Consider the following 21,537-nt stretch of genomic DNA (forward strand, 5'->3'; position numbering starts at 1 on the left):
CACAAAAAATAGAATACATGTCGGACAGCATTCATAGTTAAAAGGTTCAAATTTTATTTTCTGTCTCTTTTCTGTTATGTAAGTTCTCTGAGTGCCAAATGGGATTTGGCAATCCCATTCACACTTCTGAATTTCCGCTAGCGGAAATTCAGAAGTGTGACAGGGATTTCCGAATCCCATAGAAGTCTGTGGGCTTTAATTTGAGGCAGAATTCCGCAAGCGGAAATGTTACCTTGTGAGTAGACCCTAAGGAGAATGTCGCTCTGAAATGCATCAGATGTGTGCCCTTCCTACATCTTTTAATACGTCTTTTTGCTGCTTGTTTGGACGAATGTATTATTTTCAAAGTGTGGAATTAAACTTTTAATTCCTGCCATTTTATCTTCAAGTGACTGTAAAATGACACAGTTTATATGCCCAATACTCTGCTTTTAGGGCAGACAGAAAGTAACTGTGGTGGAGTTGGAGCTACATTATACTGTCCAATATATGATTTAGGGTATGTTCACATGTGCATATTTTGCTGTAGGTTTTCTGCAGCAGATTATTTTTTTAAACATATTTTTATTGTGCTTTTTCCCTCCTTTTTTTTTAAAAATAAAAGTTACAAACATCTGCCTCAGGGCATACCCTGAATCTGGCATCATTGTGTCGGAGATGAATATGACATCATATAACAGTACATACAGTAGCATGGAAAATATGCAGAATAAACAACCCCCCCCCATCAGACTCAGCACCCCCCTTCCCCCCCCACCCAATGGGATAATGCAAAGGAGAACTGCATAAGACAAAAGAAAAGCTGCTGAGGGAACATACGACAATACAACCTAAATCTCGAGTGACTACATTTCTAGTGAGAAGAGGAATACATGAGGTCCTGTACCAATTCGAGAGTTGTTCCCCGTGAACTGAGGGCCGGACTCTAACCCACTCAACATGCACCTCTAGAGCGCCTTGTGTCAGTCTGGCAGTCTCAGTCTACCCAGGTCCCCCGCCAAATCTTTCATCAGGTACCATACCGTATTTCTAAATGGCTTCACTACATTGATAATGTCTTCGTCAGATAAAAAGGTAGTGATATATGAACCCCATTTCCTAAAAAAGCTCTTTGCTGATTTCTCCTTCATCCTAACAAACTTGAAAGCCAGAAAGCTCCCCGAAGGCCTCCAGTGTAGCGAAGACTCTCTCCATACCCCCCCTTGGATTTTCTAGGAACAACAGTAGGTCATCGGCAAACAATGTATGGCTGATCCTCTGTCCCCCCAGCTCCACCCCAAACCGGTCCCTGAGGGAGTGTAACATGAGCGACAAGGGTTCAATAGCCAGATTAAAAAGCAGGGGGGAGAGAGGGCAACCCTGTTGTGTTCCCTTTTGTGGTGTGAAAGTGGGTGAAAGGAAGCCAGTAGTGTGTATCCGCGCTCTTGGTGTAGAGTAGATAGCTTGTAAATAATGTAGGAAGGGTCCGCTGAACCCCATGTGTTTCAAGACCGTCCATAGCCAGTCCCACCGGACATTGCCAAAAGCCTTCTCGGCGTCTATAGATAACAATGCCACGGTGGGATGCTTCTCAGGACATTGCTGCAAGTCATCTAGTAACGTTAAAACTGTGCGAATATGAGTGACCGAGGACCGTCCCTTTAGTAAAGCTGACCTGATTCGCCAATAATAATCTCGGCAAAACGCCCGCCAGTCTATCCGCCGATATTTTCAATACTAGTTTCAGGTCGACATTAATGAGGGAAATCGGCCTATATCCCCCTGGCGACGAGCTATCCTTCCCCGGTTTCGGGAGTACCTTGATGTATGCCATGTTAGAGTACGTTGGTATCCCCCCCCCCCCCCCCCAGTCAGGCATGAATTGTAGAGGGATAACATGGTAGGCGAGACTTCCTTGGCCAACAATTTATAAAAGTCCGGAGAAGCCGTCAGGACCTGGAGCCTTTTGGGACTGAAGGCCCTTTATAGCCATAGATAGCTCCTCCCCCACCTATCTGCCGGCCTAGCATATCAGTCTCCTCCGCCGTCAACGTCGGTAGGGAAAGCTGTCCCAGCCACCCAGTTGGATCGGGTGTCGGTCCCACTGGGTGTGAGTACAAGTCAGCTACATGTGTGTAGTCGGTTGCTTCCCTTTGGCAAACCTGGCAAGCAATCTGCCTGGCTTGTTGCCAAATTTAAATAGAGAGGCCTCAAAAAGAGACCTCCAAAGACTATCTCTTTTGTCAATCCACATGTCATACTCAGACTTTGCGGATGTCCAGGAATGTTTTTTCTGAGTGGCCGGCGACAAGAGGAACTCTGTGTAGGCCTGTCTTAAGGAGTCTCTCAGAGTAGTCAACTGTCGTGCAATGCATTTTTTCAGGGAGGAAGTGTAGCTGAGGATCCGGCCCCTAAGGACGGCCTTAGCGGTATCCCAGTATAATTTGGGGTTCGAAACATGCTCCGCATTGTCCACCACAAATTCCCCCCACCAACCCTTTAATACCGATTGGAAGGATTCATCCCTGGCCAGGTTAGTCAGGAAACGCCACAAGTAGTCCGTGCCACGGGGGTGAGATTCCGTGACCCGTACCACCAACGGTGCGTGATCCGAGACCACCATGTCCTCAAATTCCGAGCTCTCTATGCGGTGCTGTAACGAGCGAGATATAAAACAGTAATCCAGTCTGGACCACGAGTCATGGGCGTGGGAGTAGTGACTGTATTCCCTACCGTCGGAGTGGAGCAATCTCCAAGAGTCTGTCATCCCTTGCGAAGTTGCCCGATTCGTCAGGATCCCATCATGAGCTCTATGAGAAGGGGGGGGGGGACCTGTTGCTCCTGCGGTCCTCTTTGTCGCCACTAAACGCGTTGAAGTCGCCCGCTACCAATTTGTGGACTGCCGCGTGAACGGCAAGTTCAGCAGTCATATCTGCGAAGAAAGGAAGCATTAGTGTCATTCGGGCCATATACATTATGGAGCTCGAATTCCTCCGCTGCAACTTTAATTCTAATCGTACATCTCCTACCCAACAGGTCAGGGGAAACCGACAAGACCTCATAAGCAAAAGACCTGTGGAAGAGTATCAGTACCCCTGCTTTCCGTGCCACAGCTGGAGATCCCTCCACCCTGCCAACCCACCACTTGCACATCCTATGGAAGTCCTCTTTTTCAAGGTGTGTTTCTTGCAAGAAGGCTATGTCAGGGGATAACCTTTTAAGGTGTTGAAGGACACGACTACGCTTCTGTGGGGACCTCAACCCCTTCACGTTCCAGGAAACTAATCGCATGTATCACTCAACATAGGAAATGACAGCTGCATTGTATAGAAAGGATATCCCCTTTGCACCCCTCTTTGGAGAAATTTAGTACAAGAGTCTCCTGTGAACCCACCCAACCCCCCCTCCACCAACATTAGAGCTACCTTTAAAACACAATCTTCAACCCCTCCAGGCAAGAAACACATCGCATACCTCCATCTTGTGTTCCTAAATGCCTCTTTGACCTCCGCAATGCCATCACTCGAGGACATCATAACTGCACATCTCGCGCCCCCCCCTCCCACCTCCACCCTCCATTCACTACACCCCAATCCAATCGACAGGGCAGAAAGAAGGATCACCCTGTCCTCTATAAGAACAACACCCCTCTAACTGGTAGGAAAAGCACCCAAAAAACATAGGCGGACTCCCCTATCCCTCCAGCCCCACGTAATAACAGTAGGCTGAATCCTGGACTCGCCCTGGCCCCTTCCCCAGATATGTACCGCGACATTAGGAAACCACCTACCAATCCTTCAGAGATGATCCCCGGACCCCCCCTAACGTACCTTAACAAGACAGGATCCTGTCCCCAATAACTGGGCAATAAGATAGAGGGGTCAACCCACATGTATAGGGAACCATTAGTCATGCTTTTTTTTTTGTATACTTCTTTCCCCTCCCCCCCTTCCCCCCCCCCCCCATATACCCCCTTGCCACCAACCTACCTACCCCCACCTCCCCCTTCCCATCCCAGCTAGATAAAACCAACATTCGCCTCTAAATCACAGCAGACCCCCTCCCCCACCCCATAACGTCCAACACAAGTATATTGGATAAGGTGGCACAACTTATCGATCAGCAGGTAGCAGGTGCGTACGTTGCAATCAAAAACCATTCGGGTCAGCAGAAAGGGTCCCAGCTTGACACGGTCCAGTGCACAGCAACATCTACTCAAAAGGCAAACAGGCCAAGCTAAGATCTCATCCTCTGTTCCTTGGGTGAAGGCGGCCTAGATAAGTCCACCTTCTCGGTCTCGGGGAACAGCAGTGCTTCTGGGTTCAAAGCAGGAGTCGTCGGTCTTGGGGAGTGCATTCAAGATGCTGGCCTAGGTGAGGCCACAGAGCGCCGGGGTGAGCCCACCCATTGTGGTAGTTGAAGAACGTTAGATAATCCTGCAGTAGCCGCTTCCGGGGAGTCATAGGTCGCATTTCCTCCCTCCGAGAAAAATACTCTCAGGGTTCCTGGATAAACCAGGGCGAAGCGAATATTTTACTGGTGCAGTGCCGTACAGATCGGGGTCATAGCCTTGCGCTTCTTGGTTACTTCTGTCGAAAAGTCACCAAATAGTAAGACCCTGGCACCCTCAATAATTAGATCCTCTCTGCACCTTCTGAACGCTGTCAATATTGCCGTTTTGTCTTGGTAGACCAAGTATTTAACGATGACTTGACGGGGCCTCTTTCTGCCTGGTGCACGTTGTGCAGCCCCATCTCAGCCTCACCCCTCAGGTCTGGGCCCAGTCTGTGTGCTCTTTCAACCCTGCAGGGTCGGGGCATCCCTAGCTACTTAGGTAGCACGAACTCACAAAGATGAAGGAGATCCGTAGCCGGGATCAACTCCGGTACACCCACCAGCCGCAGGTTGCTTCTCCGCGATCTATTTTCTAGATCGTCGACTTTGTCCCAAAGTCAACGACACTCCCCCTCAAGAGCTGCTCTCTTGGACCCAGACACCATCAGTTCGTCCTCGGCAGCCTGAAGCCTCTCCTCAGCCGCTGTGATGCGTGTGCCCTGGTGCTGAAGGGCCACATGGATTTCCTGCAGGGGCTGCTTCAGCGAGTCGGTAAGCGTTTCTTTGACTCACGGCATGATGCGATCAGCCATAGCATCCGCCAGGGCCCCGTAGTCCACGCCGGCATGGCCCCCGTTATCGGCGCCCTCCAGCACACCCGACAACGAGGGTGAGGGAGTCGCTACGGCTTCCAGCTCTTGGAGATCTGCCACTTGGTTTGTCCTTATTGCGGCGGCCCATCGGCATTAAATAACGTTCCATGCAGGGCTAGCTCCCTCCACACGGTGATGTCGGGGTGTCGAGTGTTTTATTGCGAGTAAGAAGGGCGATTCCAGGAGAACGGGAGAGGAGCCAAGTGCCCACGCATCCTCACAGCATGGCATGACTATGCAACAGGGGCTGTAAAGTTATGTAGTTCATAATATAGTGTCTGTACCTGTGTGTGACAGTGGTCTTGCAATTCTTCTGTGATTTTTCGCCCCAATATTTATTTTTAGCAACATACAAAATTACTGCCGTCTCTCAGGTTTTCCCAGTTTGCAGTGTGTCCAGGCATGACATCACTAGTCAGGTGTGCAAAGGGAGCCTGCCTGCTTCAATGGGTGGAGCAACCGCTGAGTGGGATAGAGATCATTTTGCAACAGCTGAAAAAATAGAAATCATATGGCCTACAGAAAAACAGACTGTATTCCAAGATTGATATAAATAGGAGAGGCACTGAAAAAAGGGAGGGATGGGATGGGAGAAAGGGTACCCATCTTAATAGTATGACACCAAAGGACAGTCCCTTGCTAGGTTATATTCACACACAGTATATTCGTTGAACACATTATTGCACCAGAAAGTCTATATAAATGTGATTTCAAACTGCTTTATTGCTTTGTGTAAAATTTGACCATATTCCTATATTTACTATATACATGGAGTTTACAGTATAATTACAAATGATATGGAGTAAAAACAAAACTGTTTCCTATCTTTAGGGCGCGGAAATGAAGAAAATTATCCGGAGCTACAATAAAATGGCTGCCGTCCTTATGGAGTTTGAGCTGCTCTATTACAGAGGATGGTGTAAATGTGTGGAAATGGCTAAAACTGGACTGCATGCATCTCTGCTGGTTAGACATCCCGAAACAAAGGTATTTTGTGTAACACAATTCAGTATATTTTTTTCTCTTTATCTGTGAAGCCCTTGTCAGACATTATTGTATATTCTTATAATCCATTTTGTTAGTTGCTCTTGATAAATCTGGGAAACCTTTCCATACTTCAGACTACTTTTGATACTTGTTTGGTTCATGCGCAGGAACTCTATGTTAACCTGGATCCAATAGTTTTGGAAGTCCTGTATGAAACAAAATACCTTCATAAGATGGGATTTGAAGTTCCGGATGCCATTCATAGTATTGCCACTAGAGAGCAGCAGATTAAAATGCAACAAATTAAGTAAGTACTTGTTCTAAAGTTGAGTGTTCTAAAAAGGTATGTGTGTCTATATGTTATCCATGTACTGTGCATTCGGAAAGTCTTCAGACCCTTCTACTTTCTACAATTACTTTTGTTATGATGCGACCTTATGCTAAAATGAACAAAAATCAAGTTTTACCCTAACAATCTGCATTGTATTCCAGTAAAAAACATTTTTTTCATATCAACTGGCTCCATAAAGTTAAACAGATTTGTTAATCACTTCTACTAAAAATCTTAATCCTTCCAGTACTTTTCAGATGCTGAAGCTGAGTTGTTATTTTCTGTCTGAAAACAGTGCTCTCTGCTGACACCTCTGTCTGTCTCAGGAACTGTCCAGAGCATGAGAGGTTTGCTAAGGGGATTTGTTCCCACTCTGGACAGTTCCTGAGACAAACAGAGGTGTCAGCAGAAAGCACTGTTGATAAGTACTGGAAGGATTAAGACTTTTTAATAGAAGTAATTTACTAATCTGTTTAACTTTCTGGAGCCAGTTGTTATGAAAAAATGTTTTTAACTGGATAACCCCTTTAGGGCACCTTTGGCAGTGATTACAGCATCTAATCTTCTTGGATATGATGCTGTGAGGTTTGCACACTTGAAAGGGGGGATATTCTGCCATTCTTTTCTGAAGATGGGGATGCACATGGGACTGTCAGTGGAGGCCATGTTCAGGTCCATCTAGAAATGTATGATTGGGTTCAAATCAGGGCTCTGGTTGTCCTTCAATAACTCCAGTGTTGTCTTGGCTGTATTTTTAGGGGCTTTGTCTTGTTGGAAGGTGAACCTTTGGCCTAGCCTGAAGTCCAGAGCACTCTGGATCACTGTATTATTAAGAGTATCTCTGTGCTTTGCTCCATTCTACTTTCCCTCCACCCTGACCAGTCTTCCTGTCCCAGCTAGTGAAAAACACCCCTCCAGCATAATGCGAATGCCACCATGCTTTACTGTAGGGATGGTATAGGGCAGGTGATGAGCAATGCCTGGTTTCCTCCAAACGTGTCAATTAGAATTGAGCCAGAAAGTTCCATTTTGGTTTCATCTGAACAGTGAATCTTGTTTCTTGCAGCCTGAGAATCTTGAAAGGAATACTGTAGTGGAATATAACTTATCCTCTGACCTACTGGAAGTTTCTCCAAGCAGCACATATCTGCCTGTAAAACTAAGTTAGCTACACTACACCGGTGTAAAATTGTGCTAACACTACGCTACGCTATCTACACTACACCTGTGGAAAACTACGCTAACACTACGCTAACTACACTACACCTGTGTAAAATTGTGCTAACACTACACTATGCTACACCTGTATAAAACTACACTTACACTACGCTACGCCAACTACACTAAAACTGTGCTAACACTATGCTAAATACACTAAAACAGAGCTAATACTATGCTACGCTAACTACGCTAAGACTGTGCTAACACTACGCTGTGCAAACTTCTCTAAAACTGCGCTAACATTACTCTACGCTAACTACTCTATACCTGTGTAAAACTATAACTCCCATCCTGCCTGGTCAGCCTTTGTCTGGGCATGCTGGGAGTTGTGGTCCCTTCACTGTAAAACACGCAAAACTACAACTTCCAGCAAGCCTGGGCATGCTGGGAGTTGTAGTCTATTTACTTTAAAACCTGTAACCTACCTCCTTTAACTATAAAACCTAAGCTACGCTAATTACGTTACAATCTAAGCTAGCTACACTACACTAATGTTAAACTACGCTAACCCTACGCTGGTTTTCCCCCTCCCCCTGCATGCTACGCTACCTACTCTAACTACGTACGCACGCACGCACGCACAGTTTTCTACGGACTACTCTGAACAGCTGTGCATGCACTAACATACGCTAGCCTCCCTATGCTAACTGCGTAGAGGAGGAAAGCTGCGCATGCGCTCTTAGTTTTCTACGAATCGTAGAAAACTATTGTGCGGTACACACAACCGCACATGCGCAGGGATACGCTCCTAACGCTGCCTACGTTGGCCCTACGCTGTCAACGGAGTGCTGCGCATGCGCTCAGTTTTCCACAAATCGAGGAAAACTTTACATCAGCGGCACTAGCGGGAGGCATGGCGCTGCAACATTCTGCAACAGCACAGGAAGTCAGCAAGCGGCGCCACGGCGGTGCAAGAACAGATGAGGTAGACTGACGGCCCACCTCCCGCGTGCTCCTCTCTGCCGGCGCCACGTCACTGACGTGATAACTCGCACTACTCAATAAAAAGGGGGACCACATCTGCGCCCCCCTTTACAGACACTGTAGCTGCGCCTCATGGCAGCTATGGCTCTGGTCCCAAAAATTTGTAGTGTATAAGAAGCAAGGTAGGCATTTCAGATAAATTGCTATTGCTGTCTGTGGCACATTCTTTTTGTGGGGTCTACATTTATAGATGGGTTCCAAGTCCTGGCACAGAGGAATTTCTCTGGTATACTGTAGCTTTCTGTAGATTCTACTGGTCATACTGTACATAGAAAAGGGTAGTACAGTTACATAATGTAGTAACATTAACACCTATGAAGATCTTTTAAATTGAAAATGATGATAAAAATCAGAGAATGTTCTGTGGTTGGCACTGGGTAAAACTTCCGACATACTGTAGCTTATCACCAACTAAAAAAAACGAATCAAACTGAAAAGAAAAAAAAGTGATATTAGATGTTCTGCTCTGTGCCCAAGTTATTGTAGACTGCAAACCAATTCCCATTGAATCGCTGCAGCATCAAAAGTAAGCAAGATTAAAATGTAGTTGTCGGCAAAATCCTAAGCTGCCAGTCTGTGACTGCTAAGTGGTTGAGAATAGACACATACTAAAGAATAAGGAATTTACTGAATGAATGTAATTAAATTATAGCAGGAAACTTCATGAATATGGTATAGGTTTTGTATATGCTGCACGTTTCCCACATTTACTTCATAGTAACATATATGCCAAAATAACTGTCAACATGTGTGAGAGGGCTTTATTTTGCCAATCTAATGCTGAATTTGCTTTAGATAGTATTAAAGGGGTACTCTGGTGATTTTTTTTTTTTTTATCAACTGGTGCTAGAAAGTTAAACAGATTTGTAAATTACTTCTATTTAAAAATCTTAACCCTTCCAGTACTTATCAGCTATTGTATGCTCCACAAGAAGATCTTTTCTAAATGAAATTTTCTGTCTGACCACAGTGCTCTCTGCTGACACCTCTGTCTGTATCAGGAACTGTCAAGAGCAGGAGAGGTTTGCTATGAGGATTTGCTCCTGCTCTTGACAGTTACTGAGATAGACAGAGGTGTCAGCAGAGAGCACTGTGGTCAGGCAGAAAATAAATTTAAAAAGAAAATAACTTCCTTTGGAGCATACAGAAGCTGATAAGTACTGGAAGGATTAAGATTTTTAAATAGAAGTAACCAGTTGATTAAAAAAAAAAAAAAAATATATATATATATTTTTTTTTTTCACCAGAGTACCCCTTTTAAAGGGGTACTCCGGTGGAAAACAACTTTTTAAAATCAACTGGAGCCAGAAAGTTAAGCAGATTTGTAAATTACTGCTATTTAAAAATATTAAATATAATAATATAATATATAATATACTTATCAGCTGCTGTATACTACAGAGGAAGTTCTTTTCTTTTTGAATTTCTTTTCTGTCTGACCACAGTGCTCTCTGCTGACACCTCTGTCCATATCAGGAACTGTCCAGAGTAGGAGCAAATGCCCATAGTAAACCTATCCTGCTCTGGGCAGTTCCTAACATGGACAGAGGTGTCAGCAGAGAGCACTGTAGTCAGACAGAAAGGAAATCCAAAAAGAAAAGAACTTCCTGTGGAGCAAATAACAGCTGATAAGTACTGGAAGGATTAAGATTTTTAAATAGAAGTAATTTACAAATCTGTTTAACTTTCTGGCACCAGTTGATTAAAAAATAGTTTTCCACTGGAGTACCCCTTTATCGACCTTTTTTGGGCTATAGAACAGGCTTCTGAGAGCAGTTGCTATGGTTCAATGAAATACATGGACTCTATTGCTTGAATTTTTTTATGACGTCAGGTAAACACGTAAGCCTGATTTACACAGCCGAAAATGTGCGGAATGTCCTCCCGGAAAACGCGGGCAGACATTCTGCACATTTGCATGATCCGGCAGGCTCTAGGACTGCTCAGAAATGTGCCACCTCATAGACAGCAATGCGTTTCTGAGTCTATTCATTTTGTGGATGCCAGAATCGGGATTTCTGCCGTGTCTCTGCCTCGGAAAATTCCTCTGTGTGCACAGTGCAGCAGAATCCCATTAAAATCAGTGAGACTTTGCTGTGGCAAAATGTCCGTGCAGAATATTCCCTGCAGAATTCCACATGTGCATTCTGCGGTGTGGATATACCCTATGAAGGAATTAGAAAAAAACTATTTGACCAAGCCCACAGTTTTCCTTTGGAAAGGCACAGGATAATGGGTGAGATTTATCAAAACCTGTGTAGAGTATGAGTGGTGCAGTTGCCCATAGCAACCAATCAGATCTCTTTCATTTTTAAAGAGGCCTGTGAAAAATGAAAAAGCAATCTGATTGGTTGCTATGGACAACTGCACCACTCTTCCGCTACACAGTTTTTGATAAATCTCCCCCAACATGTTTACACTGAGACAATTCCAATCCTTTTATAGACTGACTTTAAAATAGTAAATATATGAATTCCCCTTTGAAAAATTAATTTCTAAAGAAGTTCCATAAATTAATTTCCTAGGTTATGCTGTCTATTTAAGATCTGTGGGAGTCTGGTCTCTGATGGGTTAATGGAGCTGTGTTGCAAATCCCAGTTCTGTGAGTGGATTGGAGTGATGATATGTAGGGAAAATTGTGAAGTAGCTGTAACTAGCTGTAGGGCTCCCAACAGACTTATTTCACTGATACGAAAATGATGGGATAATTCTAGTGAGATATATTCTAGTAGGAAAACTCCCTTTTCAGTCAATTACTCAAAACCTACTAAAATTCAGGTGTAATTCCATTGAACCCCTTAGCCCTCCATGATGTGTGTGTGTGTGTGTGTATGTATATATATGTATATGTATATATATATATATATATATACCGTATTTTTCGCCGTATAAGACGCACTTTTTCTTCCCCAAAACTGGGGGGGGAAAGTTGGTGCGTCTTATACGGCGAATACACACCTATCGCGGCGGTCCCTGCGGCCATCAACGTCCGGGACCCACGGCTAATACAGGACATCACCGATCATGGAGATGCCCTGTATTAACCCTTCAGACGTGGCAATCAGAGCTGACCGCCGCGTCTGAAGCGAAAGTGACACTAACCCGGCTGCTCGGTCGGGCTGTTCGGGACCGCCGTGGTGAAATCGCGGCGTCCCGAACAGCTTACAGGACACCGGGAGGGACCTTACCTGCCTCCTCGGTGTCTGCTCCGTGCCCTGCATGGCGGCGCTCTCCTTCGACGTCATCACGTTGTTGCGCAAGCCGTCCCGTCATCCAATAGGAGCGGCGTGCGTTGGCGGCAACGGAGAGTGAGGATGCCGGGGAAGAAGACGTCCGGAGCGTCGGGGACACCATGGGGACGCGGCAACAGCGATGGAGCGACATCCAGGGCAGCGGTGACGAGCGGTGACGGTATTACCTCCTATTACCTCCGGGCATGCTGGGAGTTGTAGTTTTGCAACATCTGGAGGTCCGCAGGTTGAAGATCACTGTTGGGTGCAGAATATTTTTTTTCTACATTTTGCACCTTTAAAATTGGGTGCGTCTTATATGCCGGTGCGTCCTATAGGGCGAAAAATACGGTGTGTATATATATATATATATATATATATATATATATATATATTGCCAGTCATTAAGAATGTATAAAGCAGGCACATGAACGTTCAGCAGCTGACAGCTGCAGTCAGAGACTGGCATGGAACCTAGCTCTAATCCTAAACTTTTAACTGCCTAGATACTGCAGTCAATAGGGACAGTGGCATCTAGGCAGTTAGAAGCTGCATGCTGGTTACTTCAGGCATCCTCTTGGTCCCCCTGCTGAACAGTTGTCATGGCAAATTGTAGCTGACAATTTGATGGTGCACTCTAATACATTGCAGTGCAGTGTACAAGTGATCAAACAATCCCAAAAAAATTGTTTAAAAAATTGTCACATAAAAAAAAAAAATTTTAAATACAAATTTGCCATTTTTAAGTACAAATATTTAGAATACTAAAAAATGACCTACAAATTACTTAATTACATAAAAAGACATAATTATATTAAAACATAATATTAATTATTTATATGTTTATATAACTCCAACATATTCCGCAGTGATATTACATAGTTTTATATTACATTGTATGGTAAAAACAAAGAGTGGCATCAAAAGGCACAATTGGTCTCACAGAAAGCAAGTCATCGTACTGTTCATCGCCATGTTCTTTTGTAATTAATAGGAACACCGATCATCTAGAGCTTCTAAGAGTTTGTAACTTTGAGTCTTCTTTGAATGTTTATCTATTGTTTTGTCTCATCTAATATATTCAATGGCCCACATCAGAATAGTCCTGGTGTAGGAATTTTTATTGCATTAAATAGATACGGATCTTGAAATGACAGCAATTTACCACCCATTACACATAAATATATATTTCGGTAGCGTCTCTCTATGCTTAGGCTTTCTTTATTTTACTTTAGTGAATGAAGATTTAAGCATCCGTCATTGATTGCTCTTAAGCACCCTCAGCCATTACCCTTCAGGTCATCATATCTGTGCTTCTGTTTTAACAATAGTAGTATCTCAAACTGTGCAACTATAACTGTCAAGCAGGAGAGCTACAAAATACTAACATTTTCTTTTTTCTTGGTTCTTCATGAAATATTTACAGAATAGACTATGTTTCTTCTTGGTTGGAAGCCTGCATCATGCACTCAAAATTCATTTGTTTCCTCTATGAAAATCAAATTTGCAGAAATGACAATGCATATTCTATTGAATAAATTTATAGCTCTCACCTTCATGTATCTTTTATTATCGTTCAATGTATCTATGAAACATTTTCTTACATTTTCCTGGATTTGTAGTGTCGGCAAGATAGATAATTTTGCACCCTGAACCAACAAAGGGTTTAAATATTGGAACATCAGGGCACGGTTTTACTTTCCTCCCGTGTTGCCTCCAGTATCCTACACCGATCCGCGGTGCGATCCTCTTCCTGGGCCCAATACATCACGCTGCAGCTCTGAAGATGCCTGCCTGCAATGTTGTCCCTCCTCAACCAGTGATTGGCTGAGAGACAATGTGACATATTGGGCCTGAGCACCAGATAGAAGGCCAGCCCCCCCCCCCCCCCCCCCCCGCGCCAGATAACTACTTTATTGTAGCTATAAAAGACCTTGCATTTCCATGTGGGTACAAATGTATTGGCAGACATAGTCTTAGTGTGTAGTTTATATGCCAGGATGATTCTATGAGTAGTTTTTATTATGTTTTACAACTTTGGTAGAGCGCTGCAATTTCTCTCAGGAGCTGTTCAGCTTTTAGTGTAATACAAGAAGCCTTCAGGGCTTCTTACGTAACTAATTAAACACACCACACTATGGGGGTTCCCATGCATAAAAGAGAGACCCGCCCCCACCCCTTGTTGGCGTGCATTAGATTTCTATAATGCGAAAGGCCCTCAATATGAGGCATAGGGGCTCCTCTTGAACAGCACCCACAGTTAGACCACAGCACAGTTCCACCATAGTCAAGTTAATGGGATATATATATCAACTGGCTCCGGAAAGTTAAACAGATTTGTAAATGACTTCTATTAAAAAATCTTAATCCTTCCAATAGTTATTAGCTTCTGAAGTTTTCTTTTTAACTGCTCAATGATGATGTCACGTCCTGGGAGCTGTGCATGATGGGAGAATATCCCCATAGGGACTGCACAGCTCCCGGGATGTGAGTCATCAGAGAGCAGTTAGACAGAAAAAAACAACTCAACTTCAGAAGCTAATAACTATTGGAAGGATTAAGATTTTTTAATAGAAATAATTTACAAATCTGTTTAACTTTCCGGAGCCAGTTGATATATAAAAAAAAGTTTTGGCATGGAATACCCCTTTAACCCCTTAACGACGCAGGACGTATATTTACGTCCTGCGCCGGCTCCCGCGATATGAAGCGGGATTGCGCCACGATCCCGCATCATATCGCGTCGATCCCGGCGCTCATCAACGGCTCGATCGCGGCGATGTGCGGTATTAACCCTTTAGAATCGGCGGTCAAAGCTGACCGCCGCTTCTAAAGCGAAAGTGAAAGTGACCCAGCTGCTCAGTCGGGCTGTTCGGGACCGCCGCAGTGAAATCGCGGCGTCCCGAACAGCTGACCGGACACCGGGAGGGCCATTACCTGCCGCCTCGGTGTCCGATCGACGAATGACTGCTCCGTGCCTGAGATCCAGGCAGGAGCAGTCAAGTTCCGATAACACTGATCACAGGCGTGTTAATACACGCCTGTGATCTGTGTAAAAGATCAGTGTGTGCAGTGTTATAGGTCCCTATGGGACCTATAACACTGCAAAAAAAAAAGTAAAAAAAAAGTGTTAATAAAGGTCATTTAACCCCTTCCCTAATAAAAGTTTGAATCACCCCCCTTTTCCCATAAAAAAAAAAAGTGTAAAAATTTTTTTTTTAAATAAACATATGTGGTATCGCCCCATGCGTAAATGTGCGAACTATAAAAATATATCATTAATTAAACCGCACGGTCAATGGCGTACGCGCAAAAAAATTCCAAAGTCCAAAAAAGCTTCTTTTGGTCACTTTTTATACCATAAAAAAATGAATAAAAAGTGATCAAAAAGTCCGATCAAAACAAAAATCATACCGATAAAAACTTCAGATCACGGCGCAACAAATTAGTCCTCATACCACCCTGTACGTGGAAAAATAAAAAAGTTATAGGGGTCAGAAGATGACATTTTTAAACATATAAATTTTCCTGCATGTAGTTATGATTTTTTCCAGAAGTACGACAAAATCAAACCTATATAAGTAGGGTGTAATTTTAACCGTATGGACCTACAGAATAATAAGGTGTCATTTTTACCGAAATATGCACTGCGTAGAAACGGAAGCCCCCAAAAGTTACAAAATGGCGTTTTTTTCTTCGATTTTGTCGCACAATGATTTTTTTTTTCCGTTTCGCCGTGCATTTTTGGGTAAAATGACTAATGTCACTGCAAAGTAGAATTGGCGACACAAAAAATAAGCCATTATATGGATTTTTAGGTGGAAAATTGAAAGGGTTATGATTTTTAAAAGGTAAGGAGGAAAAAACGAAAGTGCAAAAACGGAAAAACCCTGAGTCCTTAAGGGGTTAAATTAAATCCTCCCAAATTTTTACACCAATCTGATCCTGTTGTGGTCTGGTCTGTCTTAGGCCCTATAACAGATCGCCAATCACATTGAACAATGCTATGCAATAGCATAAATATAATATAATTTAATTTAGTAGGCTCAATAAAGCCTTTTTTACTATAATTCTGTTTATATAATAATTTCTCCATGACACTCTACTCAAGCCCCCCCCCCCCCCTCCCCGCTTACTCCCCCTTCCATCAGATAAACAGGTTGTACCATCATCCTTTCCTCCAGGGGGTTGGCTTAATTACATCAAGCCCGCCTCCTGATCCATTTTATTGGGTGATATCGAGCTAAGTAACATAGGCTCAAGGAGTGGGCTTTAGATGCTGGATGTCATAGATGTCATCAAGCCAACCCCGGACAAGAGCAGAATTGTGGGGCCTATTTACCTGATGGAAGAGGGAGTGAACCGACTCCTGGGTTGAAGATCATTCTGGAAATTACACAAAAGGGACTGCCTGTATGTGGGGTCATGTAGATTGGCATTAAAAAGACTTAATTAATGAAATTTTTACTGAATTAAATGGAAACTATTTTTGTCCCCCTAAATAGCCTTTTAAAATGAGTACTTACTGGTTTGATGCACCACATGCATTACTTAAATGACCTGATATTTAGTGCTGATGGTAGTTTTTCATATTTATGTATAATCCTTCTATTTTACCTGCTAGAAGTGATGGGTGTCATTTAGTAGTTATTAAATAGTTGTTAAAAAATAAAATGTTAAGTTACTTGCGCTGAGGTACAGTATGTCTGCAGATTTCTTTGATGCTCCAGACACCAGCTGAAGTAGATCACTGTTGACAAGAGCAACCAAGGATAAGGAAGCTGCTGATTTTTAGTAGGAACTCTGACCTCTACTTACCAGGTTTACAAATAATAATGAAAAACAACCTCCCTATGTGTTGTCATTAATTCTAGGTCACTGGGCTGAACAGCTCTCTCTTATCATCTCTGTCCTCCACTGGGGCTGAACACACTGCCATCTCATCTGGATAACACTGCTTCTTTAGCATTTTGACAGGGAGCCAGGCACACAACATTGTCTGGGAATCTGTCACATCCAATTGTAACTTTGTTAGAATAAGCAGGAAGAATTGTGAGTTCTAGCTAGAAGCGGAGTCTAGTATTACCCGTATTCTTAGCTGAGCTTAGAGCAGTCAGCACAGGGATCTGTTGATGCTTAATGAGTATAAAATTCAGCTCAGCATTTGTGAGTATGATAGCTGTAAGGAACTGTACTGTGCTTGTATAGCGCATTGCAGAAATGTATATATGCAAAGCTGAATGCAAGACTGTGTGTGTGTGTGTATATATATATTTTATATATAGAACCAGTCAAATAGCAGCCTCAGACAGGGACACAGAAGGAAAGTTTACATAGAGCTTCTCCTGTTTTTATTTTTCAGTAACAAAGCAAATACAGCTTTCTCACTCAGACACAAACAAATACAAAATAAATCCAGCTTGTCCAGTGCTAGCTACACAAAATCTTCCATCTCTGTACAGGTGGCTTACTAAATGCCACCCCAAAAATATTGTCATTCAAGGAGAGGTTCCCCACAACCTCTCAGTGCAGACTTTGCCGAACAGCTCTCACATGGATTTGTACGGGGGTCGACACGCCACGTTCCTAGAGAGAGACAGGGCCCCGTATGGGTGATCTGAGACTTATCCCCTATCCTGCTTTTTGGGAATCTTAGCATTATTTGTGTACTTTTAGAATGAGATCACTGGGGCTTATTCACATTTGTCAACATTTAAAAATTCTTTCCAGAGACCCTATGAGCTAGAGTTTTTATATCTATCATACACCAGGCTATTCCTCATTTCCCATCACAAAATCATGACTGTTCACTAGTAAACATTGCATACAAGAAGTATAAATTAAAGGGGTTATCCACCATAAGGTGATTTTAGTACTTACCTGCCAGAACTGGGTATTTCCTGTTTGATTTTGTTCTCTAAACTACACATCCCACAGTTGCATGCTTGAAGGTTTGAGATCACTTTCCTTCCTCCCACACATCAGGGTGGGGTACCCATTGAAACAGTGTTTTCCAATCAGGGGGCCTACAGCTGATGCAAAATTGAAGCAGGACAGACTCCCTCTGATCACCTGACTAGTGATGTCAAGTCTTGATGCACTGCAACCTGGGAAATCCCGAGACATGAGTCATTTTGTATGCTGTTAAAAATAAACAGGAATTTTTGAGACCACCGTCACACACAGGTACAGACACTGTATTATGGACTACACTAACTTTACAGTCCCTGTAGCATAGTCAATAAAAAAGAATCTTGGAATACCCCTTTAAGTCTTTTATTCATATATGATATACATTTAAAGAAAACCTGGTTTAGGGAGGGTCTTCTCTTTTACAGAGGTTTGGCTGAACATGAAAAGAGAAAAGAACCCAATAATGTATATTGATACAAAGGAGAGCACAGATGTTGGCTATTGTGAATGTGTTTTTTATGGAAAGGTTATTTTCCACATATATATAAGTAAAAATATTTCTACTGTTGTATTGCTTCTAATACTAAATACTAATACTAAAAATGGTATTGCCACCGTCTCACCATTTAGATTATAAAAATGTACGCTTTTAATACCTTGTTAGCCAACACACACTGAAAGTTGAATTCTACAATTGCTTTTAGCAATACAGTGGTCCCACGAAACCATTGTATCTTGGAAAGATAAATCTATGGAAACCTGGTAATTGATTCCAAATCCTCCAAAATGTCATCAAAAATAGGAAAAAGTGAGAATTAAAGAAAAAATAAGTAGATTACTAATTAAGATAAAGCAAGTCCTAACATATAAAAGTAAGAAAGAGATGCTTGAAGCTGTAAAACATGGTTTGTGAAGAGGACAGGAGCTTCTCCAGGGTCCTGTACAGTACATACAGAATCCTAAAAAAGTAAAATGTCCGCCCTCACCTGGTGTCTAAAAGAGGCAGAGGTAAAGAGTAGTACAGAACATGTAGTACCTCCATGTACTGTACCAGACATCCAGTCAGTGCATACACTTCAGACATTGACACATTTGGCAGATCTGGACTGTCCGTAAAATTGTATGTTGAGTCTGGTTTCAACTATGTTTAAAATTTCAGGGGGGCCATTGTAAGTTGAGGGACCACTGTATTTACAATTATTACCAGTGAAATATGTACATAGAGATCAAAAAAGTTAAATTAGTAAGGAGCCAGCAGATGCATTTCTAAAACTGTATTTTAGTTGAATCCGCTATATACATAGCTTGGGACCAGTGAATGGAGTACAGGACCATAACCAATCACAATTGCCTCAGCTTGTCCTACATCATATATTGGAGATACAGAATATGGTGGCAGAGGCTTCAGAATGTTCCTATTCCTTGGTTCCTGAAGTTCAGTTATCTTCTATTGCACTAAAGCGAGGCACTACTTTTCCCTTGAGGCACCAACAGCATAATGGTCCCAAAAGGCACCCTTAGTACAAGCCTACCCTACCGACTCTGACTCCCAAACTTGGACATAGGCAGAACAATCATGCAGTGTAACTGATAGTATCAAGTATTATCCATCTATTTGATAACACTTTAATTTTGAGTACATGCTTATAACTCTACTTATCTTCTTATATTTTAGGCTTCAAGACATGCTTATGGACTATCAGTCATTTACAAACAAAATTCCATCTTTGCTCAGACCACTTATGACACCCTTTATCAGCCAGATTGAAGAAGTCCTATCACCAGGCCTTACTCAGCTTTCTTGGACATCTTTAAATATTGAGAAATGTAAGTTTGCGCTAAATACCTCTGCTAATGGGAGCCCCTCACAATAAGGCTGCATTCACACAATGTTTTTGCAATACATTTCCCGTATCAGGTTTTTGATGAAAAACGGATTCCTCAAAACCGTACTAAACATTATCAAAACGTCTACAAATTTTAACCAGTGTACGGATAAAAACCGAATACGGTTTAAAAAATGATGTCCGGTTGCATCAGTTTTTTAAGAAAAAACTATATGTTTTTAACTTTTCACTCCATTATGAATAAAGTTTCACTTGTTTGATTGAAATTCCAAGAAAAAAACTGTATAAAGTCAAAAACTGTAAGGTGCAAACCGGATGGAACCGTACGCACATACGGTTCTTTACAATTCCCATTGACCCCCATGTTAAAAAAAAAAAAAAAAAAATGGACACGGTTTCAATAGGGTTTTTCACCCGGACCAAAAACCGTGGTAGGCTACGGTTTTGGGTAATGGAAGAAAACGGACAAAACCGTACGAGACTCAAAACGGATGGAACCGGATGCATCGTTTGCCATATGGATTTCAATGGAGAGTCAATGCATATGGTTTTCAATACGTTCCATGCGGTTTTCGAATTGAAAACGTATACGGGAACTGTATTGCAAAAACGTGGTGTGAATGCACCCTAAGAAGGGAGTTGAGAAGAGTTTCTCAGAGTTTTCCAGTAGTATTTTCAGTTCAACAACCCTAAAATAAGGCACACCCAACAGATCCTATATAAGTCAATAGAATCATTCGGGACCCAGCGGCATATGTTGTGCAAAGGGTCCATTCGACTCCTTTATTTGAGGCTGAATAGCCCCCTCAACAGGACAAAGCTTAGCTGTGATATGAACTTACCCCTGTTAAAGCCAGTGGTCTGTATTGGCTATAACCTATGTCAACCTCAATTTACCCTACTGACTTTTGAAGAATTGTATAGTGTTGATATCCCAGAAATTATACAGTCATAGCCGTAAATGTTGGCTCCCCTGAAATTTTTAAGGAAAATGAAGTATTTCTCACAGAAAAGGATTGCAGTAACACATGTTTTGCTATACACGTTTATTCCCTTTATGTGTATTGGAACTAAACCAAAAAAGGGAGGAAAGAAAGCAAATTGGACATAATGTCACACCAAACTCCAAAGATGGGCTGGACAAAATTATTTGCACCCTTAACCTAATATTTAGTTGCACACCCTTTGGATAAAATAACTGAAATCAGTCGCTTCCTATAACCATCAATAAGCTTCTTACACCTCTCAGCCGGAATGTTGGACCACTCTTCCTTTGCAAACTGCTCCAGGTCTCTCTTATTGGAAGGGCGCTTTTTCCCAACAGCAATGTTAAGATCTCTCCAATGGTGTTCAATGGGATTTAGATCTGGACTCATTGCTGGCCACTTCAGCACTCTCCAGCGTTTTGTTGCCATCCATTTCTGGGTGCTTTTTGACATATGTTTGGGGTCATTGTCCTGCTGGAAGACCCAAGATCTCGGACGCAAACCCAGCTTTCTGACACTTGGCTGTATAGGGCGACCCAAAATCCGTTGGGGGTCCTCAGATTTCATGATGCCTTGCACCCAGGCATCAAGGCACCCAGTGCCAGAGGCAGCAAAACAATCCCAAAACATCATTGAACCTCCACCATATTTCACTATAGGTATTGTGTTCTTTTCTTTGTAGGCCTCATTCCATTTTCGGTAAACAGTCGAATGATGTCAGGTAAACAGAAGGAAAATAGATCAGCTCACCGCTTCAATATGAGAAGCCCCAGACACAGGTGGATGGTGGTGCAGAAGCATGGATGCAGGGAACCGCTGATCCCCGTGATATGCAGGCAAAAAGAAGGAAAA

General features: G+C 42.8%; 1 protein-coding gene across 3 annotated transcripts in view; it reads left to right on the top strand.

Moving 5' to 3' along the window:
• LOC130273684 (dynein axonemal heavy chain 5-like) overlaps positions 1-21,537 on the top strand; it is a 334,039-nt gene that overhangs the window by 70,858 nt on the left and 241,644 nt on the right. For all 3 annotated transcript variants that reach the window (XM_056520899.1, XM_056520897.1, XM_056520898.1), the window contains exons 19-21: positions 6,018-6,173; positions 6,341-6,480; positions 19,528-19,679. In XM_056520899.1, coding sequence (XP_056376874.1) covers positions 6,018-6,173; positions 6,341-6,480; positions 19,528-19,679 — 448 coding nt within the window. The remainder of the gene's footprint in view (positions 1-6,017; positions 6,174-6,340; positions 6,481-19,527; positions 19,680-21,537) is intronic.

This window comes from Hyla sarda, chromosome 5, assembly GCF_029499605.1.
Source record: "Hyla sarda isolate aHylSar1 chromosome 5, aHylSar1.hap1, whole genome shotgun sequence".
Classification (NCBI taxonomy): domain Eukaryota; kingdom Metazoa; phylum Chordata; class Amphibia; order Anura; family Hylidae; genus Hyla; species Hyla sarda.